The sequence below is a fragment of the Lytechinus pictus genome, chromosome 8, assembly GCF_037042905.1.
Source record: "Lytechinus pictus isolate F3 Inbred chromosome 8, Lp3.0, whole genome shotgun sequence".
Lineage (NCBI taxonomy): Eukaryota > Metazoa > Echinodermata > Echinoidea > Temnopleuroida > Toxopneustidae > Lytechinus > Lytechinus pictus.
Window position 1 is genome coordinate 151,665 of NC_087252.1, and position 23,747 is coordinate 175,411.

General features: G+C 36.5%; 2 protein-coding genes across 2 annotated transcripts in view; both read left to right on the forward strand.

Annotated features, from left to right (window-relative positions):
* LOC129266388 (hypoxia up-regulated protein 1-like) overlaps positions 1-16,991 on the forward strand; it is a 33,281-nt gene extending 16,290 nt beyond the window's left edge. The window contains exons 11-21 of the mRNA XM_064103293.1: positions 138-270; positions 755-945; positions 1,931-2,069; positions 3,521-3,590; positions 4,196-4,311; positions 5,176-5,352; positions 5,799-6,013; positions 9,304-9,514; positions 10,459-10,942; positions 11,575-11,757; positions 12,757-16,991. Coding sequence (XP_063959363.1) covers positions 138-270; positions 755-945; positions 1,931-2,069; positions 3,521-3,590; positions 4,196-4,311; positions 5,176-5,352; positions 5,799-6,013; positions 9,304-9,514; positions 10,459-10,942; positions 11,575-11,757; positions 12,757-12,857 — 2,020 coding nt within the window. The 3' untranslated portion in view covers positions 12,858-16,991. The remainder of the gene's footprint in view (positions 1-137; positions 271-754; positions 946-1,930; positions 2,070-3,520; positions 3,591-4,195; positions 4,312-5,175; positions 5,353-5,798; positions 6,014-9,303; positions 9,515-10,458; positions 10,943-11,574; positions 11,758-12,756) is intronic.
* A 1,050-nt stretch (positions 16,992-18,041) lies between these two features.
* Positions 18,042-22,170, forward strand: LOC129266389 (uncharacterized). Its single transcript, XM_054904235.2, has 2 exons — positions 18,042-18,168; positions 19,387-22,170. Exons 1-2 carry the CDS (start codon positions 18,065-18,067, stop codon positions 19,688-19,690), a joined length of 408 nt encoding a protein of 135 aa, XP_054760210.2. The 5' UTR covers positions 18,042-18,064; the 3' UTR covers positions 19,691-22,170.
* The last annotated feature ends 1,577 nt before the right edge of the window (positions 22,171-23,747 follow it).

The window sequence follows — 23,747 nt, forward strand, 5'->3', positions numbered from 1 at the left end:
GCGTAGGGAAGCGTTAAGTAGATCATTTTTATTGTGTAGTATAAACAATAGGAGCAAGCGAAGCTCAGTAGAGTATATGTATAGAGTGACTGCGCTATACAAATTTATCATATTATTATTATTATTATATACTATAGAAAGGAGCTTGGTAAGAGTATCAATGCTGACGAAGCGGCGGCGCTCGGGGCAGTCTACCATGCAGCTCACCTTAGCAAAGGTTTCAAGGTGAAGAAGTTCCTTATCAAGGATGCTAATGTATTCCCTATTCAGGTGAGAGAGCGTTGCCATGGTATTTTAATAATGTTCTAGAGGTATTACATCAGGGGGTGTCTCACAAACAGTTATGTGTGACATACGTAGGAAAAAGAAAACATTGACAAGGGGGGTGCAAAGGCAACATGGAAATGAAGGAATAATGATGATAGAGGATATTCATTAAGCGCATAATAACTAGTATAATTTTCTATGCGCTTTACAATTACAAATAAAAACAAAATATAAATACGCAAAAGACAGGAATGACAGAGAGAGCAGAAGGGAGATTACATGAAGTAGATAAAATATAAAGAAAAAATTGAAATAATAGATAGGTGGAGGTCTGTAATCATTCATCATTCGGGAGGAGTTCATATTTTGTTTTAAAAAAAATGAGAATTGATACAATAACCTTGAAAATGTATCATTGCATGATTTTAATGAAAATTTGCCTATTTGCATTTGTAATCAGTGATTTTTTTTATCATTCTTTCTTTAGGTTGAGTTTGAACGTGACATTGTTGATGACGACGGTCGTGAGGTGACCCGTAGCGTCAAGAGGACATTGTTTGGAATCGCCAATCCTTACCCACAGAAGAAGGTCATGACCTTTAATAAACATTTCAATGACTTTGCTATCAAGGTCAACTATGGTGACCTTGAAAGGGTCATGAATGAGGATGATTTGGAGTAAGTGAAAGTTAGAAATTTTTATTTTGATTTCATTTTATTTTGACCTGTAGTGATGTCATAGCAAACAACACAATTCTAATCAGGGGAATAAATTACACAGTGGCTTGGAGATCTTGTCCACCAAAGGCTTCAAAAGAGCCCTGGAATTTCAGCAAGAATCTGGAAAATCCACATTCATTAAAGCTTATCCAATATAGCACATTAAGACAGATGGTAATGAAAAGTAGCCCCCCCCAAAAAAAAAAATTTTGCCCGATTCATTCAAATCACTAGAATGAATGTGTGTCCTAAAAGCCTCATTATGCAAAGGTTATATTATAAAAATTATGAAAATAGATTTTGATTGAATGGCTAAGATCAGCAAGACAAAAAATACCAGTCTTTCAGGTTTTTCTTTTTTTTTTAGAATAAAAATTTCGGTGATCTTGGAGACTGCCAATTTTCAATCTTTCAGTGTTGTCCTATGAAATGGGGCCTTAATCCAGAGATTAAAAACATAGCTATCAGTTTCTGAATGAAATTAGTATTGAATAAACAGAGGTTTGATAAATTGGTGTTGACAAGTATTGTTTTTCCCCCTGGTTGAGCCCCATTGAGTTCAGTGACATAAACTCGTCAAATTGTATTGAACTATTGATAAATGGCTGTTGCTCATTGAATAACTAAGTGATTTCATGTTCAATGATAACTGTATTAATGTGGTAGATTCTGTAAAGTGGTGTCTATGAATAGGGTATTATTCCGTTTTCAATTTCTGTGTCCTTCATTGTTCGGATATTTTCTTCAGCTACATGCAACATATGACAAAACAGTGATAAGTTTCCATCTTTATTGAATTTTTCATTTCATGTTTGTACTTGAAGTATTATTTTGTTATTGTAAAATTGTACACATGTTTTTATTCAGCCTCTGGCTGCGAGGCATGTTTTAATAAACCATTATTAAACTGAATTCCTAATCAATATCTTGATTTCTCTTTCAGTGCATTTGGAGCTCACAAGTTACTTGAGGTCAATCTGAAAGGAGTGAAAGAAGCGATTGATAAGAACTCTGACTCAGAAAACAAAGGAATCAAAGCTCATTTTAGAATTGATGAGAGTGGAATCTTCCATTTAGATGCGGTAAGATTATAAAGTATATTATTATTATTAATATTATTCTTTGTTAGGGTTCACCTTAGCCTATAATCTATGTTGAGGCTGGAGTTATTATCTTTGCTTTTTTTAATGTGATGATGTTCTGCGAAACGTCTGATGTGGAAGATTGTGAACAGTGGGTGTCCGGTAGCAATATTTTTTGTTTAACAATTAACCCACATTGTCATTGATAAAAAGAAAACAAAGCAAGACCCATAAACCCATAACATATTGTAGTCAATAAACAGAAAACAAAAAATAAAAAGCAAGACAGGAGTATATAGTGGGTAATTACTTTGCAGCCACCATTTGTAGTCATAGGCATCCGATACATTGCTTGCATTTAGTGTAATACATCCTTGTGTTATCATTGCCTTTAAAGGGAAAGGTCAACTGAATTACAATGACCCATGGTCTTTCCTCGGGATATAACTGATTGAATTCGGTTGGGATTTGCAGTTACACAAAGGTTCCCTATATACTGTTATATGAATAGTGCAGTGGGATCTAAACATTGTGTGTATTATTGTTAGTGTATTATTAGTGGAGCATTGTGGCCCAGTGGATTAGTCTTCTGACTTTTAAACAGAGGGTCGTGGGTTCGAATCCCAGCCATGGCATAATTTCCTTCAGCAAGAAATTTATCCACATTTTGCAGCACTCAACCCAGGTGAGGTAAATGGATACCCGGCAGGATTAATTCCTTGAATGCACTGAGCGCTGAAAGGCAGCTCGAGCTAAAGCTGGGGTAATAATAATACTAAACAATGCGCCTCAGAATAGAATATTTCTAGATAGATGGCGCTGTATAAATGCCTATTACTATTATTATTGTTATTATAATTATCAATTTGCCATCTCCTACGAGTGGGCGGGAAAATTTTTACTTATTGGGGTGTGCAGATGGACCACTTAAACACTATTAAGCAGTGATATAATCCAAGTTACTATTTTTTTCCTTTTTTGCAGTGGGACTGAGTTATAAACTTATCCACCATAAACGCTTTTCAGAATTGATTTCGTAGATGTCCCTTACACAATGATATTCCCGAGGAATCTTGGTCATAACATGATGATACAAGTTAGCATGAATCTCAATATGTTTTGATTCTAAATCTAGCTTACCAAGTCTGATACTGCCAAGACCAATAAAAACAGATGCCAACATCCCCCACCCCCCCAAAAAAAAAATGAAATGAATGAAAATAAAGAATGCCCAGCATCTTTAGTACCATACTTCTACTTATGATAAAAGAAAAAGAAATTGAAATTTTTCAGTTCCAATGTAAGTTTAGAAGGATATACTATCAGAAATGTGGGTAAAAGTTGCCTGGTAATTCCAATATAATAGAATTTGTCTGACATTCAAATCAGATGAAGAAAGCTTCTAGTAATTTGAAGTTGAATATGTAATTTTTTTGTTTTATTTTGCACAGGTGGAATCAGTATTTGAAACAATGAAGAATGTAACAGATGAAACAGAAGAAGAGCAGTCTACCTTAGCAAGTAAGGGAATTATTTGAAAGTTTGATATTAATCACCACAATCATCATCATCCTTATTACCACCACTATCATGGTCATGGCCATTGCTGTCATTATCATCATCACCATCAACATCAATAACAACAACAGCATCATCATCATATCCATCATCATTACCACCACCACCATCATCACTATCTTTATCATCATCACCATCATCATTATCACTACCACACCACCATCATCATCACCATCATTCTCCTCACCATCATCATCACCATTAACATCACCATCACTATCATCATCATCGTCATCATCATCTACATGTAGACATTCCCAAAGTCAGCAATGCTGCTACATGTATATTGCATTGTGCATTGCAGGAGAAACTACCTGAGGTTTCCACTTGTAGTCAAAGGAAAATTCACACAATCAGCTTATATCCCGAGACATGTTCCCGTAAGGGATTATAAGAACCTACAAAAATAATGAAGTTTGATTTTGTTGTACTTTGATGCATTTCAAACCTGTTGTTTTATTTGTAATTCCTCTGATATAAACACTTCCATTCAAATGAAAAGCATTCGGTTGCAATGAATTGTTTATATATTTTTTTTTTCTTTAAAGAATTGGGAAGTACCATCAGTCGTTTCTTCTCTGGTGGATCTACTACTGATGGAGATGATGATGATGCCCAGACAGAGACTGAAGAACAAGGAGAAGGAGAAAAAGAAGCAGAGGACGTAAGTAACTTCTTGCCAAAGGGCTTTGGTTTAGTGGTTTGGTTTCTATCATAGTCTTTACAAGCTAAATATATTACAGTGTATAATCATCATACTTAAATTTTAAGTTATGATAATGAAAATTAATAATATTCATATTGTGCTCATTACACTTTGTGACTAAGCGCTTTACATTGTAATTATTAGTACGCTGGTCATCGGTTCCTGGGATGCTCGCACACAATGTATGCACTTTCTCCACTCCCTGGGGAGCATTCCAACAAGAGTTCCAAGACTCAATTGCTAAGCATGTTCGTAGGCTTTTGCATACTATCGGAACCCAATTAACACCTGGTTTGAGTGTGGCAAATTGTGGATTGATGCCTTGCGCTGCAGTGTGATTCATACACATGACCCTCTGATTGCATGGGGAGAATGTGAACTGCTACACCACGTTGCTTCCACATTATGGATTTTTAAATAAAATTGAGTATCTTGTGAAGCATGAGAACATGTTCCTTTCCTGCAAAGCAAAAGTCTTTAGATTCGTTTCTTTCCTGTTTTTTTTTTATTGTTATTTTATTATTTATTTATTTTTTAATAAATCATACCTAGTAGAGATGATATTTTTCATACAATACATATTTTTCCCTTCAGCGTCTGCAAGATTATTCAAGTTTGGCACTCTGCATCTATGGATGAAGTGTACATGGACAGTTGAATGCTTATTAATGATATTTATGCTTTTAAACACTTGAAAAATGCTGATTTTCTTTGTTTTCAAATCCTCTGATTGCTTATATTATATATCTTTTATAAAGAAATGATGTTCATTCTGGCCTTTTTTAATTGTTTTTGTTTTTTGTTTCCTATCATGCCCAACAGGAAGAGAAATCAGATGAAACCGCACCAGAGGGGGAGCAGGCAGAGGATGGAACAGCCCCTGAACAGAAAGAGGAGAATGGTGCAGGGGAAGAGCCTTCTGATGAACCCCCTCAGGAACAGGAAACACCAGAGGATGATGGGAAGGAAGAGGAGAAATCAGATACTGATGCTGAGAAGGTATTTTATTCAAAATGCTATCCTCTTCTGGTACTTTAGCAAAAATTGAACATTGTCACTTGGTCAACATTTCAAATAATAAATTATGGATTTTCATCATTATTTTCATCATTTTCAATATCCACTGCCTGCTTTCCATTTGGTCTTATCCCACATACAGGTAGTCTAAAACTAGTTTGCTTACAACCATTTAGCCCATATACCATAGACCAAATTAAAAGAGGAAGAAGACCAAGTGGGTTTAGCCATAAAAGTGTTACATGATGTGATCTGATAGTACACCAAGTGATATAAACCCCAAGTGTCTTAGGCATAAAGACATTACGGACTAAGGTTTGCTTCTTTCCGTTTTGAATCCAAAATATCTCCAATGACAAATCAAACTTGGTTCAGGAATGCCACAAAGCTTATATACATGTACTGGACATTAAACTGTTTATCAACAGAAATCTGAGGAAGAAGGAGAGAAAGAAAGTACCAAGGATGAAGGAGAGAAGGAAGAAGAGAAGAAAGAAGAATCAAAGGATGAAACACCAAAAGAAGATGTGAAGAAGGAGACCAAGCCTAAGATTGTTACCAAAAAGGAGAACATCACTGTTGACATCCAGATCCTGGACCTGAATGAGCCGACGAGAGCCAGCAAGAAGGCATCCAGGAACAAGTAAGTATACTTTTGAAACACAGTCATTTCCATGGTAATCAAAGAGCATTTCATATGAACGAGAAAAAGTGAGATATCACTTCAGGATGATCCAAGGTATAGGGGATTAATACTTTCATACATTGTGGAATTTCTGTCTTTCTCTTTTACAGTGGTGTGATGAAGCTAGTTGTTTGAGCAGGTTAAGAATATGGGTGGACTACTTGGGACATTCCCGACCTTTCGTTGGAAGAACGCGAACGCCTATTTACGACGTTAGTTGATTTTAGAAGAGACTTTTGGGCCCGTCGTCATGGTCTTAAAACTCTGTCCTGCAATGCAAATTGTGTGACATGATATTTTTTTTCGTTTCGCATTTGGAACGGAAACATTCAATTTGCATTTCGTGTGCATAATTCTGGTTGCTACTATGGTAACAGCGATATATATCCGATTTAGGACGACTTTCCTCCAAGAGCTTGAGAGTCCGCCCGGGGGGCCCAATTTCATTGAAGAGTGGATACCAGGCGCAACAACGCGTAAAAAGGGAAAGAGTGGGTAAGTACGTTACGTATAGGCCTATGTAACGTTATAAAGGTGTCTAAAACGATGATTAAAATACTGAAAAAAGGGATATATTCCCAATACTTGTAGGGTTTCACAAGCCAAATAATTGTTAAAAGATGCATTTTCATAATCTGGAAAAGACTTGCTTCCCTTGTTTAGGGTACTTTTCGAAACCCCATGGTCGTGCCTGGTATCCACTCATCAATGGAAGTGGTCCCCCCGGAATTTGAATCTAACCCCCATTTCTGGGGAAAGTAAAACATAATACACTTTTCATCGTGTGCTAGAGGCGTATCGTTTGTGTAGAAGGAGTGAACAAAAGAAACAAAAGAAACCCGCATGCAAACGTATTGCATACGCTGTGTACATATGCGAAATGGGTTCGGCTAGAGAGTTGATCTGACCCATGGAATCAATTGCCAGTCATCCACCAATAATCCACATTAAATGCAATATCGATTCGATGGACTGTTATGATCTATATGTAAGCCTTAATTTAGTAAGTTTTTCCTCACTTAATATGTACTCGATTTGTTTGAAAAAGCACTTTCTTATCCATGTCATATTCTATTTTAGGTCCTGCATTTCGAATATCTCCAGCCATCAGTCGTAATACATGCATGTATGGCGCGCGGGTGTCGCGGGAAAGAATTTTGCACATGAAAAGCAGATCTGTAGGGCCTGTAACCCCCCTGTAACACAAATCTTAGCATTGATTGTAGAGCAGTTTTCTACGTTTGATTCTATTGACTATAATGTATAATCAATCTTAAAAATCAAGTGTATGATTAAGCGTCAACTTTTGTGTTAGGGGACCCTAATATTAGCGTCCGTGATGATTGCGAAAGGTGGCAATTTACAGGAGGGAAGGGAGGTGGTCGATAATGATTGATTCTAAAATCGATGATTCATTTTGTAATGAAGTCAAATATTAGAGATATTAAAAAATATTCTATGAGAAATACAATGTGTTGTTTAAAATGAAAAATGATGGTGATGATGGTGGTGGTGGTGGTGATGATGATGATGATGATGATGACAGTAATGGTGATGATGATGGTGATGGTGATGATGATGATGATGATAGCAACCGCGTAGCCAGGATTTCATTTTGGAGGGGGCGGTAAATGCACGCTTCGCGTGCCAACACTTACAGAGCGTGCGAAGCGCGCTCCCTAGGGGGTGGGTGCAGGGAGGGGGAGTTTCTCCCTCCTGCGCGAAGCTTTCGGTGTTTCATAAATTAAAATGAAAAGGAGCCGTCTCTCTTGTCTCTAGTACCTATATCAGCTCCATTTCAGTTGACTATATTGTGATTTTGAACCTTGTTTTCAAAAGTGATTGTGATCGCACAAAAAAGGGATAACATGGAGGAAATTGAAATAATAATAATTACCCCGCGCAAGGCGCGGAAGCTTAAGCATTTTATCAAGTTTTTTTTTCCAAAGAAAAGGGTTCCGAGATAAGGGTTCTCTAAGTTAAAATGAATGCGTCCCTTGGAAAGATCAGATTTGATTACAAACAATTATATCTTTAACTCGCAAAACAGAGGAGAAGAAGCTAGGGTATATGCCGGGAGGAAGATATTCCTCCCCGCCCTGAGCAATGAAACTCTGAAATTTCAAAGGGCGGACGTTTCATCAAATGCAGATATCTCTAATACCCCATCGGCTCTAATTCAATTAATTTTCTAAGATTACTGAACTTCATTAAAAGAAAAATAGTGCACAAAAAATTGAAACTCCTGTGATTTATTTAAATTATATAAAAAAAGATGATTTCTTTGACTATTATCCTGAAGCGCTTCATTTTGAATGATAAAGAAACTTAGGTGTCATTCAAAATTTAAAAATGAGGGAGCAAAACAGGACAGGATATGAATGTGCAGGGAAATGAAGTTTAATAGAATTTGATAAAAAAAATATTGTACTTTTTTTATTTAATACGACACGAATTGTATACCTTCCTCTTTTAAAATAGGTACCTGTTTGCCCCCAAATTATGGTTGTTGAGTAATGAGCTGAAAAGCAGGAGAAGTTGCCTATATGGAGGTGATGGCATAAATTGATATAAAGATTTTACCCGCCCGGAGTCGACCCGACCAGAAGTTGCGCGATCAATTTGAAAAAAAAGATAACTTCATATACTTACTTTACCTTACTCTAATTCCATGCCCTAATGTATAAATTTGAACTTTAACTGGCAAGAAACACATATAGCTGAGGTGGAAAAACAGGGTTAGAGAAAGAGCGAGGGGATACAAAGGAGAACTGCAATATTGTCATTTAACCGCGCACAGCGCGGAAGCAACATTCATATACATTTAGAGCAAGAGTGAATAGTTTCTCTTTTGAGAAAAAAGAAAAAGAAAAACCCACAAAGCTACCTTTCTTCCCTTTCCTCCCTTCGCTTTTCCTTTTCTCCTCTCTTTTTCCCTTTTTTTTTTTCTTTTTGGGGACGTTTTTTGGGGGCGACCGCCCCCACCGCACCCCCCCCCCCCCCGGCTACGCGCCTGGATGATAGTAATGATGATGATGATGATGATGATGATGATAGTGATGATGATGGTGGTGATGGTGATGATGATGATGATGATGATGATGATGATGATGATGATGATGATGATAGTGATGATGATGATGATGGTGGTGATGGTGATGATGATGATGATGGTGATGATGATGATGATCTATCACTTTTCCTGATACTAAATCCTGGCATACTTTACTCCACCACCACCTGTACAGATTAAAGGAACTGCAAAGAAAAGAGGAGGAGCGTGTTGAGAGAGAGCAGGCCCTCAATAGTCTTGAATCCTTCATCTTTGATGCCCAGGATAGGCTGTATAATGAGGATTATGAGAAATGCTCTACGGAGGAAAAGAGGGAAGATATTCGGTCAAAACTCAGCGAGGCATCTGATTGGCTCTATGATCAAGAGCCTGATACACCCATACAGGTATGCAGATTGGAATTAAAGGGTGAGGGGAGGGGGGGGGCACAACCATCTTAATGCCTCAATTACTTCATGTCCGTGATAGCATGAAAGGTATACCAATTTTTTCCAGATTTTTGCAATTTATATTATAAACTTATCAATGTAGGCAGGTAATTCGCCCAGCTGGGATAAACAACATTTGTTACTATCTTGCTTTTGTTTACGAGATTGATATTCACTTTGTATTTGCTGTAGCCTCCCTCATTCCCCACCTTACTGGGACTCGTTTACATCTGAATTTGAAAAATCCCATAAGTTTTCTACTCCATCCTGTTTCATAAATGTTGAACAAAATGATGATCACAATCAAGGTTTCCATAATGGCAATGAACTATAAATGAGGTAATTAATTTCATGTTTAGAAAATAATACAATGCTTCAACATCGTTTTTCATGGTCACTTGCGGCAAAATATGAAATGAAAGGAAATAGTTATTTCCTTTCATCATGACAGCTATTTGTCAGGTGTTTGTTTGAATCATATAGTAGTCTGCCATTCTAACTCTGTTACATTTATGAGTGCTTAATTTCTTTTCCTCTTTTTATCCCTCTGTCAATTATAAGTGAACGCCAGAGGCATTATGATGTTGGGTTGTTGTCAATCCGTCCCATTTTCATCATCAATTTTGAAAGTTCATTGCAAGTGCATGAGAGATAATAACATTAATGTGCTATACAATGACAGTGAATTATTATTTCAAAATCTCTTAGTTACTTTGCTGGAAGGACCCCATGGAAGAACAGTATAGTCATGTCGATTAAACTTAATATGGGCTATCCATCCATTTTGCATTTTTTTTTTTTTTTTATACGGAAAATAAATACTATGTTATACTATACTGTACTATATTATACTATACTATAACAAAATTAAATACTAGAAAATGACTTCCTTTCAAGTATAGGCATACAAAGACAAGCTCAAAGATCTGAAGAAATTGCTTAAGAACCTCGAGTACCGAGTAGATCAGCTGCGACGACGACCCGCTGCCATTGAGGCAGCCAAATCAGCACTCAACGCTTCATACCACTTCATGATGGCAGCCAAGAACGTCACCGGCGAGGACTTACTTTACACCGAAACAGAATTTGGTCTTCTGGAGAAAGCTTATAATGAAACCAATAATTTTTTTACCACTAAGTTGGAAGAGCAGGAAAGGACTGCATTGACAGAGAAACCTGCTTTAATAGTTTCAGAATTAGAGGAGAAACTTCTAAGCCTTGAGCGGGAAGTGAGGTATCTTGTAGGCAAGGCAAAGTCAACGCCGAAATCAAAGCCAAAGCCAAAGAAAAAGACTGATAAAAAGAAAAAGACAACAAATACAACAGAAACAGATGAAGGTAATGGAGAGAATGGTGGTGATGAAGAAGGAGAAGAAAAAGAAAAAGGTAATTTTTAGTTCTTCTGTCTTTGAATTTTAAGTCACTTTTGCAAGTTGTAGCAAACTTGTGAAACCCTGCTGACATTTTTTTAGCAAAATAAATTGTTATCTCGCCTGAACACAGTTCGGTAGAGACATAGTAATCACTATTCCTGTTAGTCTGTACCAAAATGATAGTCTTTGCTCAACTTGATCTCATTTCTTTATTTCTGCATCAATTGTTTACACTTGTATAAATAACCATTGGGTAATGTCACATGTGTGTTTATGAGGATGATAAGGTCAAAAGATCATATTGCATATTTTATTGATCGCTATATCAGGCTAGACTTGTGGTTCGTGAACCACCTGTTTGATCTACTCTTTGTTGGAAAGTCGCAAGTTTGTCTGTTTTTCTGATTTTTTTTTCACAAAGTGGGACTGAATTTTCTAAAACCTTGATCAAGAATGACAAATTACAAGTATTATTTTTTTTTTTACAATTGGGTGATGGAAGTTATTAAAAATCTTATGAAGCACCCAAGAACATGTTTCAATGGTGTATAAAGTTGAATGTAAGTTTTGAACAGCTTCATGCCCTCCCACCTGATCAAACAAATGTTTTATTGTATGATTTCTTCTTACTTTCGCTTCCAACAGTTGTTATCCCTCCCCCTGAGGAAGGAGAGGAGGCCACTGATAATGCACAGGATGAGGATCCTGCTGCAGTAGATGTTGAAGGGGGTGAGGAGCAGGAACAGGAAGAGCCAACTGAAGCCACACCCACCGGGGAGGAAGAACAAATACCAGAAGAGCCTTTACAATTAGAAGCACCTGAAGAAGGTAGAGTAAAGTCCAAACTTTTTTATTTAATTTAATAGGTACATATACTCTCTATTTTCCATAAGTTAAAAGGGGACTGGGCTATTTGAGATGTATTGAGGAGGGGGGGGCCTTCTGATCTCGGCCGCCGGTTGCGTGAAATTTGGCACGCACATTCTTTACCACATGAACTACTAGCCAGTATTAAAAAAAATTCTGAAAATAACTATTTTTTATTCATTATGAATGAAGTACGCATATTTATTCATGAAAAACATTTACATATTTAACTCCCAATTTCACTTATTCTCTTATTTTTCCAGATGTCATCTTTGTAATCTAATTTAAAGGTTTCCACAAAAAAGAATGGTGAAAGCCAATTTTTTCCTTATGTATTTCTTTGTTTTTATAATTTATTTTGTATTTCGTTGTTTTTTCATCTTTAGTTTTTCATTGTTTTTTCAAAGGAAATTATTACAGACCATTTAACAACTAAATTAAACTCTAAATTAATTAAGCAGACCAATTAGAACCAAAAATAATCACCCTTTTATGAATTTCATTTTCCATAGACTTTGTACACAAAGTATGAGCCATTTTGCATGACATTGTCTCGTAAAATGTCATGTGACGTCGCGATGCTATACCCGTATGTCGCGAATTTGGTCCCTGAAGTTGCGCAAGACTTCAAAGAAAAATGTCATAACATTTTACGGGGCTACATGTATCTTTTTGCATTTCAGAAATATTGTGCGAAGCATTGAGGGGGGGCCATGATGCCCCCTCCATCCTTTTAGGGTTAAGTTAATCCCCTTGAAGTGTTGGTAGTGTCTGTCAAGATATAGTCTTTGGTACTTATAAAAGAGTTGATACATTTTACAAACACAGGTCCCAGTTATTGTTTTAAAAATAAATTTGAATAATTTTCACGGATTACTAAAAGCATCTATAGCCTCTTGAAGGAAGGAAAGACAGTCTAATTTGATTTGTAAATTTTATACATTATTTTTTTTATTTCAGAGGTGACAGATACAGCACAAGAAGAGGCTGCACCAACAGAAGCCCCTACGGAAGAAGTGAAAAGTCATGCCGAACATTCACATAAAAACGGGGATTTGTAACAGTATTTAAATTAGATGTATCTATGTTATAATGATTTACCATGAAGTGTGTTCACTAAGTGCAAGTATGGTATTATTTTTCATGAAGCATTGTATGGTTTTATCATTTAGAATAACCACATATATGTATGTTGCAGAATAGCAGTGGTCTTATTACACTCGCTTTTGGTCATTCCAGATGTATTTTGGTAGCGTTCCACAAAGTACAAGTTTTATGAATCTTGAAACAAAGTGTATGCACCAATCACTATTTCGAATAGCACTGGTCCAGTTCACTTCCTTGGGGTACTCCAATTTGTATGTACTTGGTGTGTCCACAAGTACAAGTTTTGAAAACGTTATGGTTAGGCGTGTGGACTAACCATTACATTCACAGACATTGGTTGTACTGCACTCTCTTGGTTGTATTTATGAAATTGTACAGTATTGTCATACAGGATGTGTTTCATGTGGAAAGAGTATTGGTAGTACTGCCCTTGGTATTCTGAACATTGTTGTGTAATTTGTTTACAAAATTTTCAGGTCTTTGTTATGTGGAATGAGGTCTATGATGAAGAGCATTGGCCCTAATACAGTTCCTTAGGGTTGTTCGCGATAAATTATGTTTATTGCTGCTATTTTAGGATTTTACACAATTAGCAATTACTAGCATCTTGCTTGTGTTTAAATAATACTGAAGTACTTTCAACTTCATCTTTGCCACTGTTTAATATAGTTTAATATACATGAAACGTACTCTTAACAATATCTCTTTATCAATTTCTTGATGATAGTAAAACCATACAGAACACACTTCATGGTACAGAATAGTTGTAAATGTGGAATATTTTATTAGACTGATTCTTAAATCCCAATTTTTGGAAGGATTGTAGGATTCCCTCTACTACCTCTCTAAACTTATAACTTTTGACTTGGTCTAATCCATTCCATCTATTATCAATTTAGTATCGTTTGGTCTATTATCAGTTTAGTCTCATTGCCACAAAGTGGCCTAACATTACTTGGACTGTCGTTTGTTCTAATGCCTAGAGCCTCGTTGCATAAAAGTTGTTATCATATTAACTTAGCTATCCACTGGTAACTGCCATGGTAACAGCCAATCAAAATCAGGATTCTATGAAAGTCAGTATCAGATTGTATAGTTACTATTACAGTAACTTTCATGCAATGCGACACAGACGGACTACTTTCCATCTCGTGTATTTCCTTTTTTACATTTTTTTTTTCAAATGAAAATTTGCATCATAAACAGTTATTTTATCAAAGATGGTTTTAAAATGAAATGGTTATAGCCTAAATGGGAGTTAGACAAAATGGTAAATGGACTAGGAGGCAATTCTCCTAAATGGTTAGTAGACAAAATCAGATATGATCATGTGGGATGAGAAAAGCATAAATGAGGCAAAATGGGTTTAGACCAAATGGTAATTTAATGTTAATGTTACTGGATTTCCTAGGGCATTAAATCATATATCATGTGAACCTCACTTTGAAATAAAAATAATCTTCTAAAACCTTTCACATTTACCGCTAGTATTAGACGACCAAAAGATTACTAAAGTGCTAAAACTCTGTTTTGTACATGTATGTGGCACATGGCAACAAAATGAATTGTGTTTGTTGAAATTATGGATACTATTTATGAAAAGAGTTGTGCCAATGGAAAGATATACTATTCACTGTGAGTGAAGAATGTTATTAAATAAGAATATTGATAGATGCTCAGATAATGTAAATGTTTTGCACAAATTTGCTTTCCTCTATGAATGCTTTACTAAGTTATTATCAGTGTTTCATGAAGTATTTTGTCAGAGATTTCCACTAACAAATTTGTTCTTAGCCAATCAGATGCAAGGATTTCAGTAGCTTATAACAATAGTCAGTGAACATCACTGATTAATTGTTTCATGAAAATGCTCCCCAGGCGTTTCATGAAAGCTGCTGTCAGGACTTACAAATCTTCATTCTCTGATTGTTACCATAGCAACGGTCAGAGACCAGTGCTCAACCAATTGATACCAAGGATTGCACTGATATCATCGGAGCAGACAATGTCAGTGATGACAGCTTTCATGAAATACCTCTCTTGGTAATGTAAGATAGTAGATATTATCAGTTAGAGTAATTGGAAGTCATCTTACCAAATGTATCTTTCATGCAATATTTCTGCAAGCATCACTTCATTACTAATTCTCATTACAATACACTAAACAATTGGGAATGCAGTAAAGTCACTGTGATAGATCCATAGCGCCTCCAACATTCTTGCTAAAAATAGGCTCTGACTTCTTACGTGCCTAACATAAAAAGCCAGAATTCACAAAGGTGATTTTAGAAATCATCGGGTGAACCCATGGTTTATGCAGATTTACTGTATAAATTATGCTTATTTCATATTTGCTTTTTTTAAAAATGTCAAATTCTGATGCGAGATTTTGTCAAAGTGCAATAAATTGATGCCTGTTGCCATGTTGTGGAGCGTTGTGGCCCAGTGGATTAGTCTCCGGACTTTGAAACAGAGGGTTGTGGGTTCGAATCCCAGCCATGGCGTAATTTCCTTCGGCAAGAAATTTATCCACATTGTGCTGCACTCAACCCAGGTGAGGTGAATGGGTACCTGGCAGGAATTTATTCCTTGAAATGCGTGTGCGCTGTAATCTTAGTAATTACGGCTGCCAAGCTACAGCTGGGGTAATAATATCCAAGTCCTTTGGAAGCGCATAGAGACATTATTCATAATCGTGATATGCGCTATACAAGAACTGTTTATTATTTATTATTATTATTATGGATGAGCACGCTATTTTAGTCATGAGTCCACTGTGTTGACTGGACATCCTTGGTTGAATCATGGACCTACTATGTCAGAGTAGTAGGTCCATGGTTGAATAAATGAATCTACTGTTCAGCAGTGAACTCATAAATAAAATGGTGTGCTCAACAATGCCAACAGGCGTCAATTTCGTGCACTGACAAAAGCATGCATCGGCATTAGACATTTTATTTAGTATATGCTGTAAATTAAGCATAATTTATACAGGAATTCTTCATGACAGATGGGTTCAACCGATGGTTTTCAAACCACCTTTGTGAATTCAGACGAAAGCGTATAATTATCCTCGCAATTGTTATCACTTGTAACCTATTGCAAACTGTACTGTAGAGCTTGATTGTAAAACTCTTGTCAGTAGCGCCGGAATATCCTCCTCAGATAAAGTGTTAAGGAGTCAAATAATTATTTATGCACAATAGCTCTCCCGTCCTTTGATAAAAATGTTCTGACAACACTAATTGTTGCATTTTATTATACATGTACATGGTTCACATTTCTTGTTTATGGTTTAAACCCTTCCTTACTGGAACTGGCTGGTCCATGTACAAAGTCCTATAGGATTTACATAACTAGCGGTTACAGGGTTAAGCAATGATTCTTGGTTTGTTTAGTGCAAGTGGGTTTGTAAACTAGACGCAAGGTTTTTATTAAAGAAATCTTAAAAGTTTATAGATTTTTATGTGAGTAAATCAATCTCTTTGATTATATGCAGAGTGAATTCTACTAGTTTGATCATTAGTTGGCATCCATGACATTGCTCCCTGACAATTGCTCCGATGGAAAATCTGTTCATTAAGCCAAACGTAAAACCTGACCTCCAAAACTAAATAAATCCTCATCTTTACATTATTCTGAACCCAAAACTCTATTACAATCCTAACTCTTACCCTATGCCCTCTGAGATATTAAGACCGGAGCAAATGTTACACGAGCATTATGTCATGTCACCCACTTGTTAATTTTTTGCCCCTCCCCCATTTTTTGTCACAGACATGTTTTTGCCTATGTTTATATTTATAGAACTTTCTTTGTGTATATTCCTAAAGGGCATGGCAATGATAATTTTCTCTCTTTTTTTTTAATTTGTGTAATGAGGAAAAAGTGCATGCAATTATTTGTGCTTTTGGAGCACATTGACTTTCCTTCAAATTTTGTCTGTCTCTTTGTTGTTTTTTGTACTTGCTTTTGCTCCAAGTTGTTTTGTTTACTGTGAAGTCCAAGTTTTGTGCAACTCTAGTCCTTCATGTGATTCTTCAAAAAGAATTCCTCGAAAATTCACTATAAAATGAATTTGAAAACTAGGTCATGTATTTTGTGTCTTATTAATGTCTGGTCTTGTGTGGTAATAGCATAGACTTATAACAGTGAGTTTTTGCTCCATGATGCGCCATGGATTCAAGAACATAGGAAATGTATTGTCAAATACCCTTCATGACAATGAACAACCAAGAAGTCTTAGTCAAAAGTTGGTCAATCAAAACAGCAGTTTCGTCCTGAACTCTAGACAAACAACATATTGTAATTTTTATCAGCTTCCATAATTAGGACAAAACTGCTGTTCCCATTCACCAATTTTCGACAATGACCTCCCAGCTTTTCTTTGTCATTTGATGGTGTTTTCAATAGATTTACTGTGTTTGTGAATTCGTCCCCATTGCAGTTGCAAAAACTCATTGTTGAAACCAAGGAGAGATATTTGGGCTAGATGGGGAAGAGAGAGATAGGGGAAGGAGGTTCAGTTGGAGAGAAAAATAATATGCAAATACATTATGTAAGGTGAGGTAATATAGAGAAAGGATGAGAGATTAAAACAGATTAATGGAGAAGGGGCACATGCAATGGGAGAACAGGAAAGAAATTTGGGGAAATTATATAGAGGGGGAGGGCGAAAAGGTTATCGTGTTGAGAGAATAAAAACCGGTGGTAAGATCGATTAATTATTGAGAATAATACTTCAAATGAGAGAGATCAAGATACTAGAGATGGAGAGAGAAAAAAAGACATGAAGATGGCCGGTTTTAGTGTAAGGATTATAAGAGTTTGTAAAACTAAAAGATTGAAAATCAAATTGGAAAGAGATAGATCTTGGTTTCTTCGTAAGCAATTAGAGACCGGGGTAAGAGCCCAAGAGATCAAAACAAGATAGCTCAAAAGATTGTGATTCAAATTTTACATAAAGATAGAAGCTATTTAAGGTCTGAGTCAACTAAAAAGCAAAGAGAACTATTAACCGGCTTGTTCTCAGCTCTCCTCCCTCTCCTATCTCAAGTTCCACCAAAATATCAACTTTTCTCGACGTAAAGTGGGCGTGGCCCCTAACTCCAGCTGTTGAGGGGGCGTGGTCTAGCGCGTACACATCTCTGAAGAAGTTACTATGGCGGGTAATTTGCCTCCACACGGCGAAATTCTCCGTTTGAGTGAAATCCATGAACGGGGACCTCTCATCATGGCAGGGAAATCCGTCAGGGTTATGGGAAAGTGAGTTTGACTGCTTGATATGATTGGATGATCAATATAAAATAATAAAATTAAGTTTTAACGAAGCGATTCCTGGACTGGCCTGATGATAGTCCCACATACTGACGCATGATGTTGGCCACTTCGGACAGTTACAACTTGATGACTGGCTGCTCGGCCTGGGCATGTCATGCATGTTGGGAGTCCAAAGAGATTACTAGATCTGTCAGCTTGCATGGCTTGTAATTTTTTAACCATCTGATCATTGATTTCGTTTTTATTGTATGTATGTTTTATTCTATAAATTGAAATAGAACTTGAACTTGAATTAACTTTTTTTACTCCGTATTCTATTCAGTATTCTAATTCAATACTATAGACTAGTGAACAGGAACTTGAGAAGGAAGAAGGGTTATGTTCTTTGAAATTAATTGTTATTGCAACATACTGATTATTTTGTAGATTTTACTGAAGAAATTTAGGCTAGCTCTCAGCTCTGCTGGTACAAAGATAAAGGAGAAAACTTATAAGTTGAATTTAGTGCAGTTTTACAACATTCACATGTTTTCGTTTTTATTGTATGTATGTTTTATTTTATAAAAAGCAAAAGGGTTATGTTCTTTGAAATTAATTGTTATTGCAACATACTGATTATTTTGTAGATTTTACTGAAGAAATTTAGGCTAGCTCTCAGCTCTGCTGGTACAAAGATGAAGGAGAAAACTTATAAGTTGAATTTAGTGCAGTTTTACAACATTCACATGTATGGAATTTGTTGATGATTTTAACATTTTCTTGGGGACTCTAATCAAATATCAATACTAAACCTATTCATAATAGCTAGATCTGTGACATATTATTTGATTTGAGAAATTTGAATAATTCAAATTCTTTTGAAACTCTGATCTTTCCCATGTCTGGGCCTGGCTTGGAATTGAAGAGAGGAAAACGGTACGCCCAATATCAATTACCAAATGATAACCTAATGCTTTTTAGATCCATGCTGAGGATGGGACCTATTATTGAAATTTGTGAAGTTTAATAATACGGCTAATAATGAATATTCTGAAACGGGAAAAGGGAGAGTAGCAAAAATAATAATTTAAGAATTAAGGGTTTTTTCTTCTTTCTTTCTTTCTTTCTTCCCCTTCCTTCCTTCCTTCTTTCAAGTTCTTTCTTTCTTTTTTTTAAGAATAGACTAGATCAAGTCATGCACATTTAACTTTTTTATACATACAGGCTTACTCAGTATGATGCTGTCAAACAGTTAGCTGTCATACAGGCCTCAGAACGCAATGCAACCCATCGCCTTCATGTCAACACTCGTCTTATTGAGCCATTCCAGTCAAGAATTGGTTCCATGTTCCAGTTTATTGGTGAGATGCCTTCAGAGATGAAGAGTGAAGCAGACATGATTCTTCTTGCAAAGGTTGTCCGATGTGTAGATGGCATTGATGTGACTATGTACTACAATGCTTGTGACGTCCAGAGGAACTATTTGGCTTCAAGAGTATCAGCTGCATCAACATCTTCATCTTCTTGACATTGATTTTAGACGTTAGCCTGTTATCTGTGACTGTCAAGCGTTCATCATTTAGTTCTGTGCTGACGAGGCAAAAGGACATAATCGTTCTTACCAGGCTGGTCAGGGTGACAACATGCACTTGAGATGTTCAGAAGAACTTTATCAGCATCATCAGTATCAGAAGAAGGCATCATCATCTTCTGGAAAATTGATCCAAGTTGTTAGTCTGTATCCAGTCAGAGCCTGCCACTGTCCAATGTTCATCATGAGTTTTGTGGTGATTAGGCATACATGTAAACATTGTTATTCCTGCCAGGTTGGTCGTCGGGGTGACAACACTTGTCATGTATAGAAGAGCATTCTCGGCAACGTGAGACTCAGAAGGCATCATCAGCTTCTTAAAAACAATTAGAAACATTTGCCTACAGGTATACAGTCATTCTGTGATGGTCAAAATATATCCATTATCTTAGCCCCTCTAACAGACAGCCATTCTTGCCGTGGTCATCATTGTGATGTCACTTATACTCAGGAACAAGGAAAAAATCACATTAGGGCCCGGGGGCGATTTTGTGCCGAAATAATTTCGAGAGACCTGAAAACTTCAAAAAGGAGCCCTTGAAAATCCTTAAGCTTATCCATTGTTTCAGATTGAGGCAGTATTTCGTAAAAAGTAGCCTCCAATTTTTTTTTATTGCCTGCTCTAGAAAGAATTCCTTCCTCATGATAATGTACCTGCATTTAAAAAAACTGGATGTTCTGCATGCTAAAAGATTACTGAAGAATGGGCAAATCAATTGCAAATGTGTTTCTATTGACAATTCAGGAATGTATCATGATAATTCATGTTACTAATATTGATCATCTAATTTCATGCTGCTTATGAACCTAACATTGTCATCAAAGATTTCATAGGGAATAAAAGGTGAAAACATATGAAGTAAGAAATGATAATAAAGTATTTAGTTTTGATAATTATTTTTTTATTTTTTGATTAAATTTCTATAATCAAAGTCTTCAAGAGTTTACAGACTATTTTTTTTCTCTAAAGCAGTAAATTTGATTAATGAGAAGGTTATAGTGGGAGGCACTGTCACATACACCATCCTCTAATACATGAACTTAATAGGATGAAATATATAGGATCTTTTCAATGCACCTTTCCATGGAACTCTTTTCATTCGCCAAGTCGTGGCAAACAATTATACATTGTATATTAATTCAATAAACAAGCTTAGTATGTTATCCATCTTGTAATGGCAGTACCAGACCACTCAGCCCAGCCTGATTCATTTTTTTTTTGCAGAGCTGCATTCATACCTAGGCCTATGCATCAATAAGTATGATTTTTTTTACACTAAAAGTGACATTCATGGACTTGTTTTCTTTCCAAACGTGCAGTGAACTAATCTATAGGGAAACAAATGTCCTCCTTCCCCCACAATGTATACTGTGAGATGAGTCCTTGGTATTAAAGCATTTTTTGTCTCACCTGCATAGCAGAGTGAGACTATAGGCGCCGCTTTTCCGACGGCGGCGGCGGCGGCGTCAACACCAAATCTTAACCTGAGGTTAAGTTTTTGAAATGACAGCATAACTTAGAAAGTATATGGACCTAGTTCATGAAACTTGGCCATAAGGTTAATCAAGTATTACTGAACATCCTGCCTGAGTTTCATGTCACATGACCAAGGTCAAAGGTCATTTAGGGTCAGTGAACTTAGACCATGTTGGGGGAATCAACATCAAAATCTTAACCTAAGGTTAAGTTTTTGAAATGTCATCATAACTTAGAAAATATATGGACCTAGTTCATGAAACTTATACATAAGGTTAATCAAGTATCACTGAACATCCTGCATGAGTTTCACGTCACATGACCAAGGTCAAAGGTCATTTAGGGTCAATGAACTTTGGCCGAATTGGGGGTATCTGTTGAATTACCATCATAACTTTGAAAGTTTATGGATCTGATTCATGAAACTTGGACATAATAGTAATCAAGTATTACTGAACATCCTGTGCAAGTTTCAGGTCACATGATCAAGGTCATTTAGGGTCAATGAACTTTGGCCAAATTGGGGTATTTGTTGAATTACAGCCATAAATTTGAAAGTGTGTTGGTCTAGTTCATAAAACTTGGACATAAGAGTAATCAAGTATCACTGAACATCCTGTGCGAGTTTCAGGTCACATGATCAAGGTCAAAGGTCATGTAAGGTCAAAGAACTTTGGCCACGTTGGGGGTATTTGTTGAATTGCCATCATATCTCTATAAGTGTATTGGTCTAGTTCATAAAACGTGGAAATACGAGTAACCAAGTATCACTGAACATCTTGTGCGAGTTATAGTAGTTTTTAAAATCAGCACTGCTGCTATATTGAATCGCGTGATGCAGGTGAGACGGCCAGAGGCATTCCACTTGTTGTTACTTCACATGTGCATTTTTAGGTGACATAGAAGAGGGACTTACCATGGAGTTATAGTCCAGGGAGCCAATTCATAAAGCTGTTCTAAATTAAGAATGACTGGTGATCCTTTCTAGTGGTAAATGATATTCACCATTAAATATTTATTGGTGATTATGTAGCGCATAAGAAAGGATCACCAGTCGCTCTTAACTTACAAACAGCTTTATGAAACTCAGACCAGGGGGCTGTTTCATAAAGCTGTTCTCAGTTAAGAACGACTGGTGATCCTTTCTTGTAAATGATATTCTTCATTAAATATTCATTGGTGATTATTTAGCGCATAAGAAAGGATCACCAGTGGAATGAAAGTAGGGTGTTTTCACAACAGCATCATGGACAGATTCAAGAGAGAGAGAGATAAAGAGATCGAGGCCAAGAGCTGGAAGGAAGGGAGACAGGGAGGGACTCGGGGGATGTTGAAATTTAATTAATAGGGAGTTTTGGCTCCGCGATGCACGACATACTTAAGAACACAGTAAAGGTATTGAAAATGCCCATCAAATGACAAAGAACAGCTGGGAGGACTTTGTCGAAAATTGATGAACCTGGGACCCGTTTGCAACTGTTGTAACTTTGTCGATCATTATGGCAACTAACATGGAAACCTTAATTATGATTGGCTGCTGAGCCCTGTTACCATGGTAGTTGCCATTATGGCAAATTCACAGCAGTTGCAAGTCTTTTATAAAACGGGGGCCCAGAACAGCGGTTTCGTTCTCAGTTTCGGAGCTAACGAATAATATTTAGCAAATATGTTGTTTGTCCAGTGTCAAGGACGACACTGCTGTTTTTATTCACCAATTTGACAAAGACTTCTTTTTTATGCCTTGTCATGAAGCTATGGCATTTGACAATACATTCTATTTTCTTTTTAATCTGTCTTGCATCGAGGAATCAAAAACTCCCTAATGATGACATCGAAAGGCCAGAAAGAGGAAAACGAGAAAGAGAAAGAGAGGCATTTTTTCGTATTAAGATCAGGCAATGTCCTTCATATACTAGTACACATCTCTGTACCACTATGCAACTGTTCAAATTTTCAGAGTACTTTGAACTATAGATGATAATATTCCGCTTTATGTATAGTGCTTAAATCATAGGAACAATGCCTCTTAGCACTTCATTATCCTGATTATCAGATCCTGGCATACACATGCATGCATCTTCTCTACTCCCCGGGGAGCATTCTAATAAGAATTCCAAGACTCAAATATTTATAAATAATTATAATATGGATGATATGAAATGAAAAAGTATTATGATTTTTACATTTGATAGGTTGCCCAATCAAAGCAAAATCTCTTTGAGATTCTTCTCTTTGATATCAAAACCATTTCTATACTATAGCATGGAATGGTCCAAACATTTCAGGATACAATCTTTGCCTCTAAATTGCCTGTATGCTTCTGATATTCAATCACTTTAATATGAGATAGGTGTGCTTGAAGGGTAAAGGAATATTTAATCATTACTGATCAGGGGCAGCGGAAGCTTTTTTTCTAAAACTGTACAAAAACGTAAAAATTATATGATTGTGATTTTTTGCATGGTCAGCCCCCCACTTTTGGCTCAGCCCCCCCCCCCCCCCACTTTGAAAACCGTT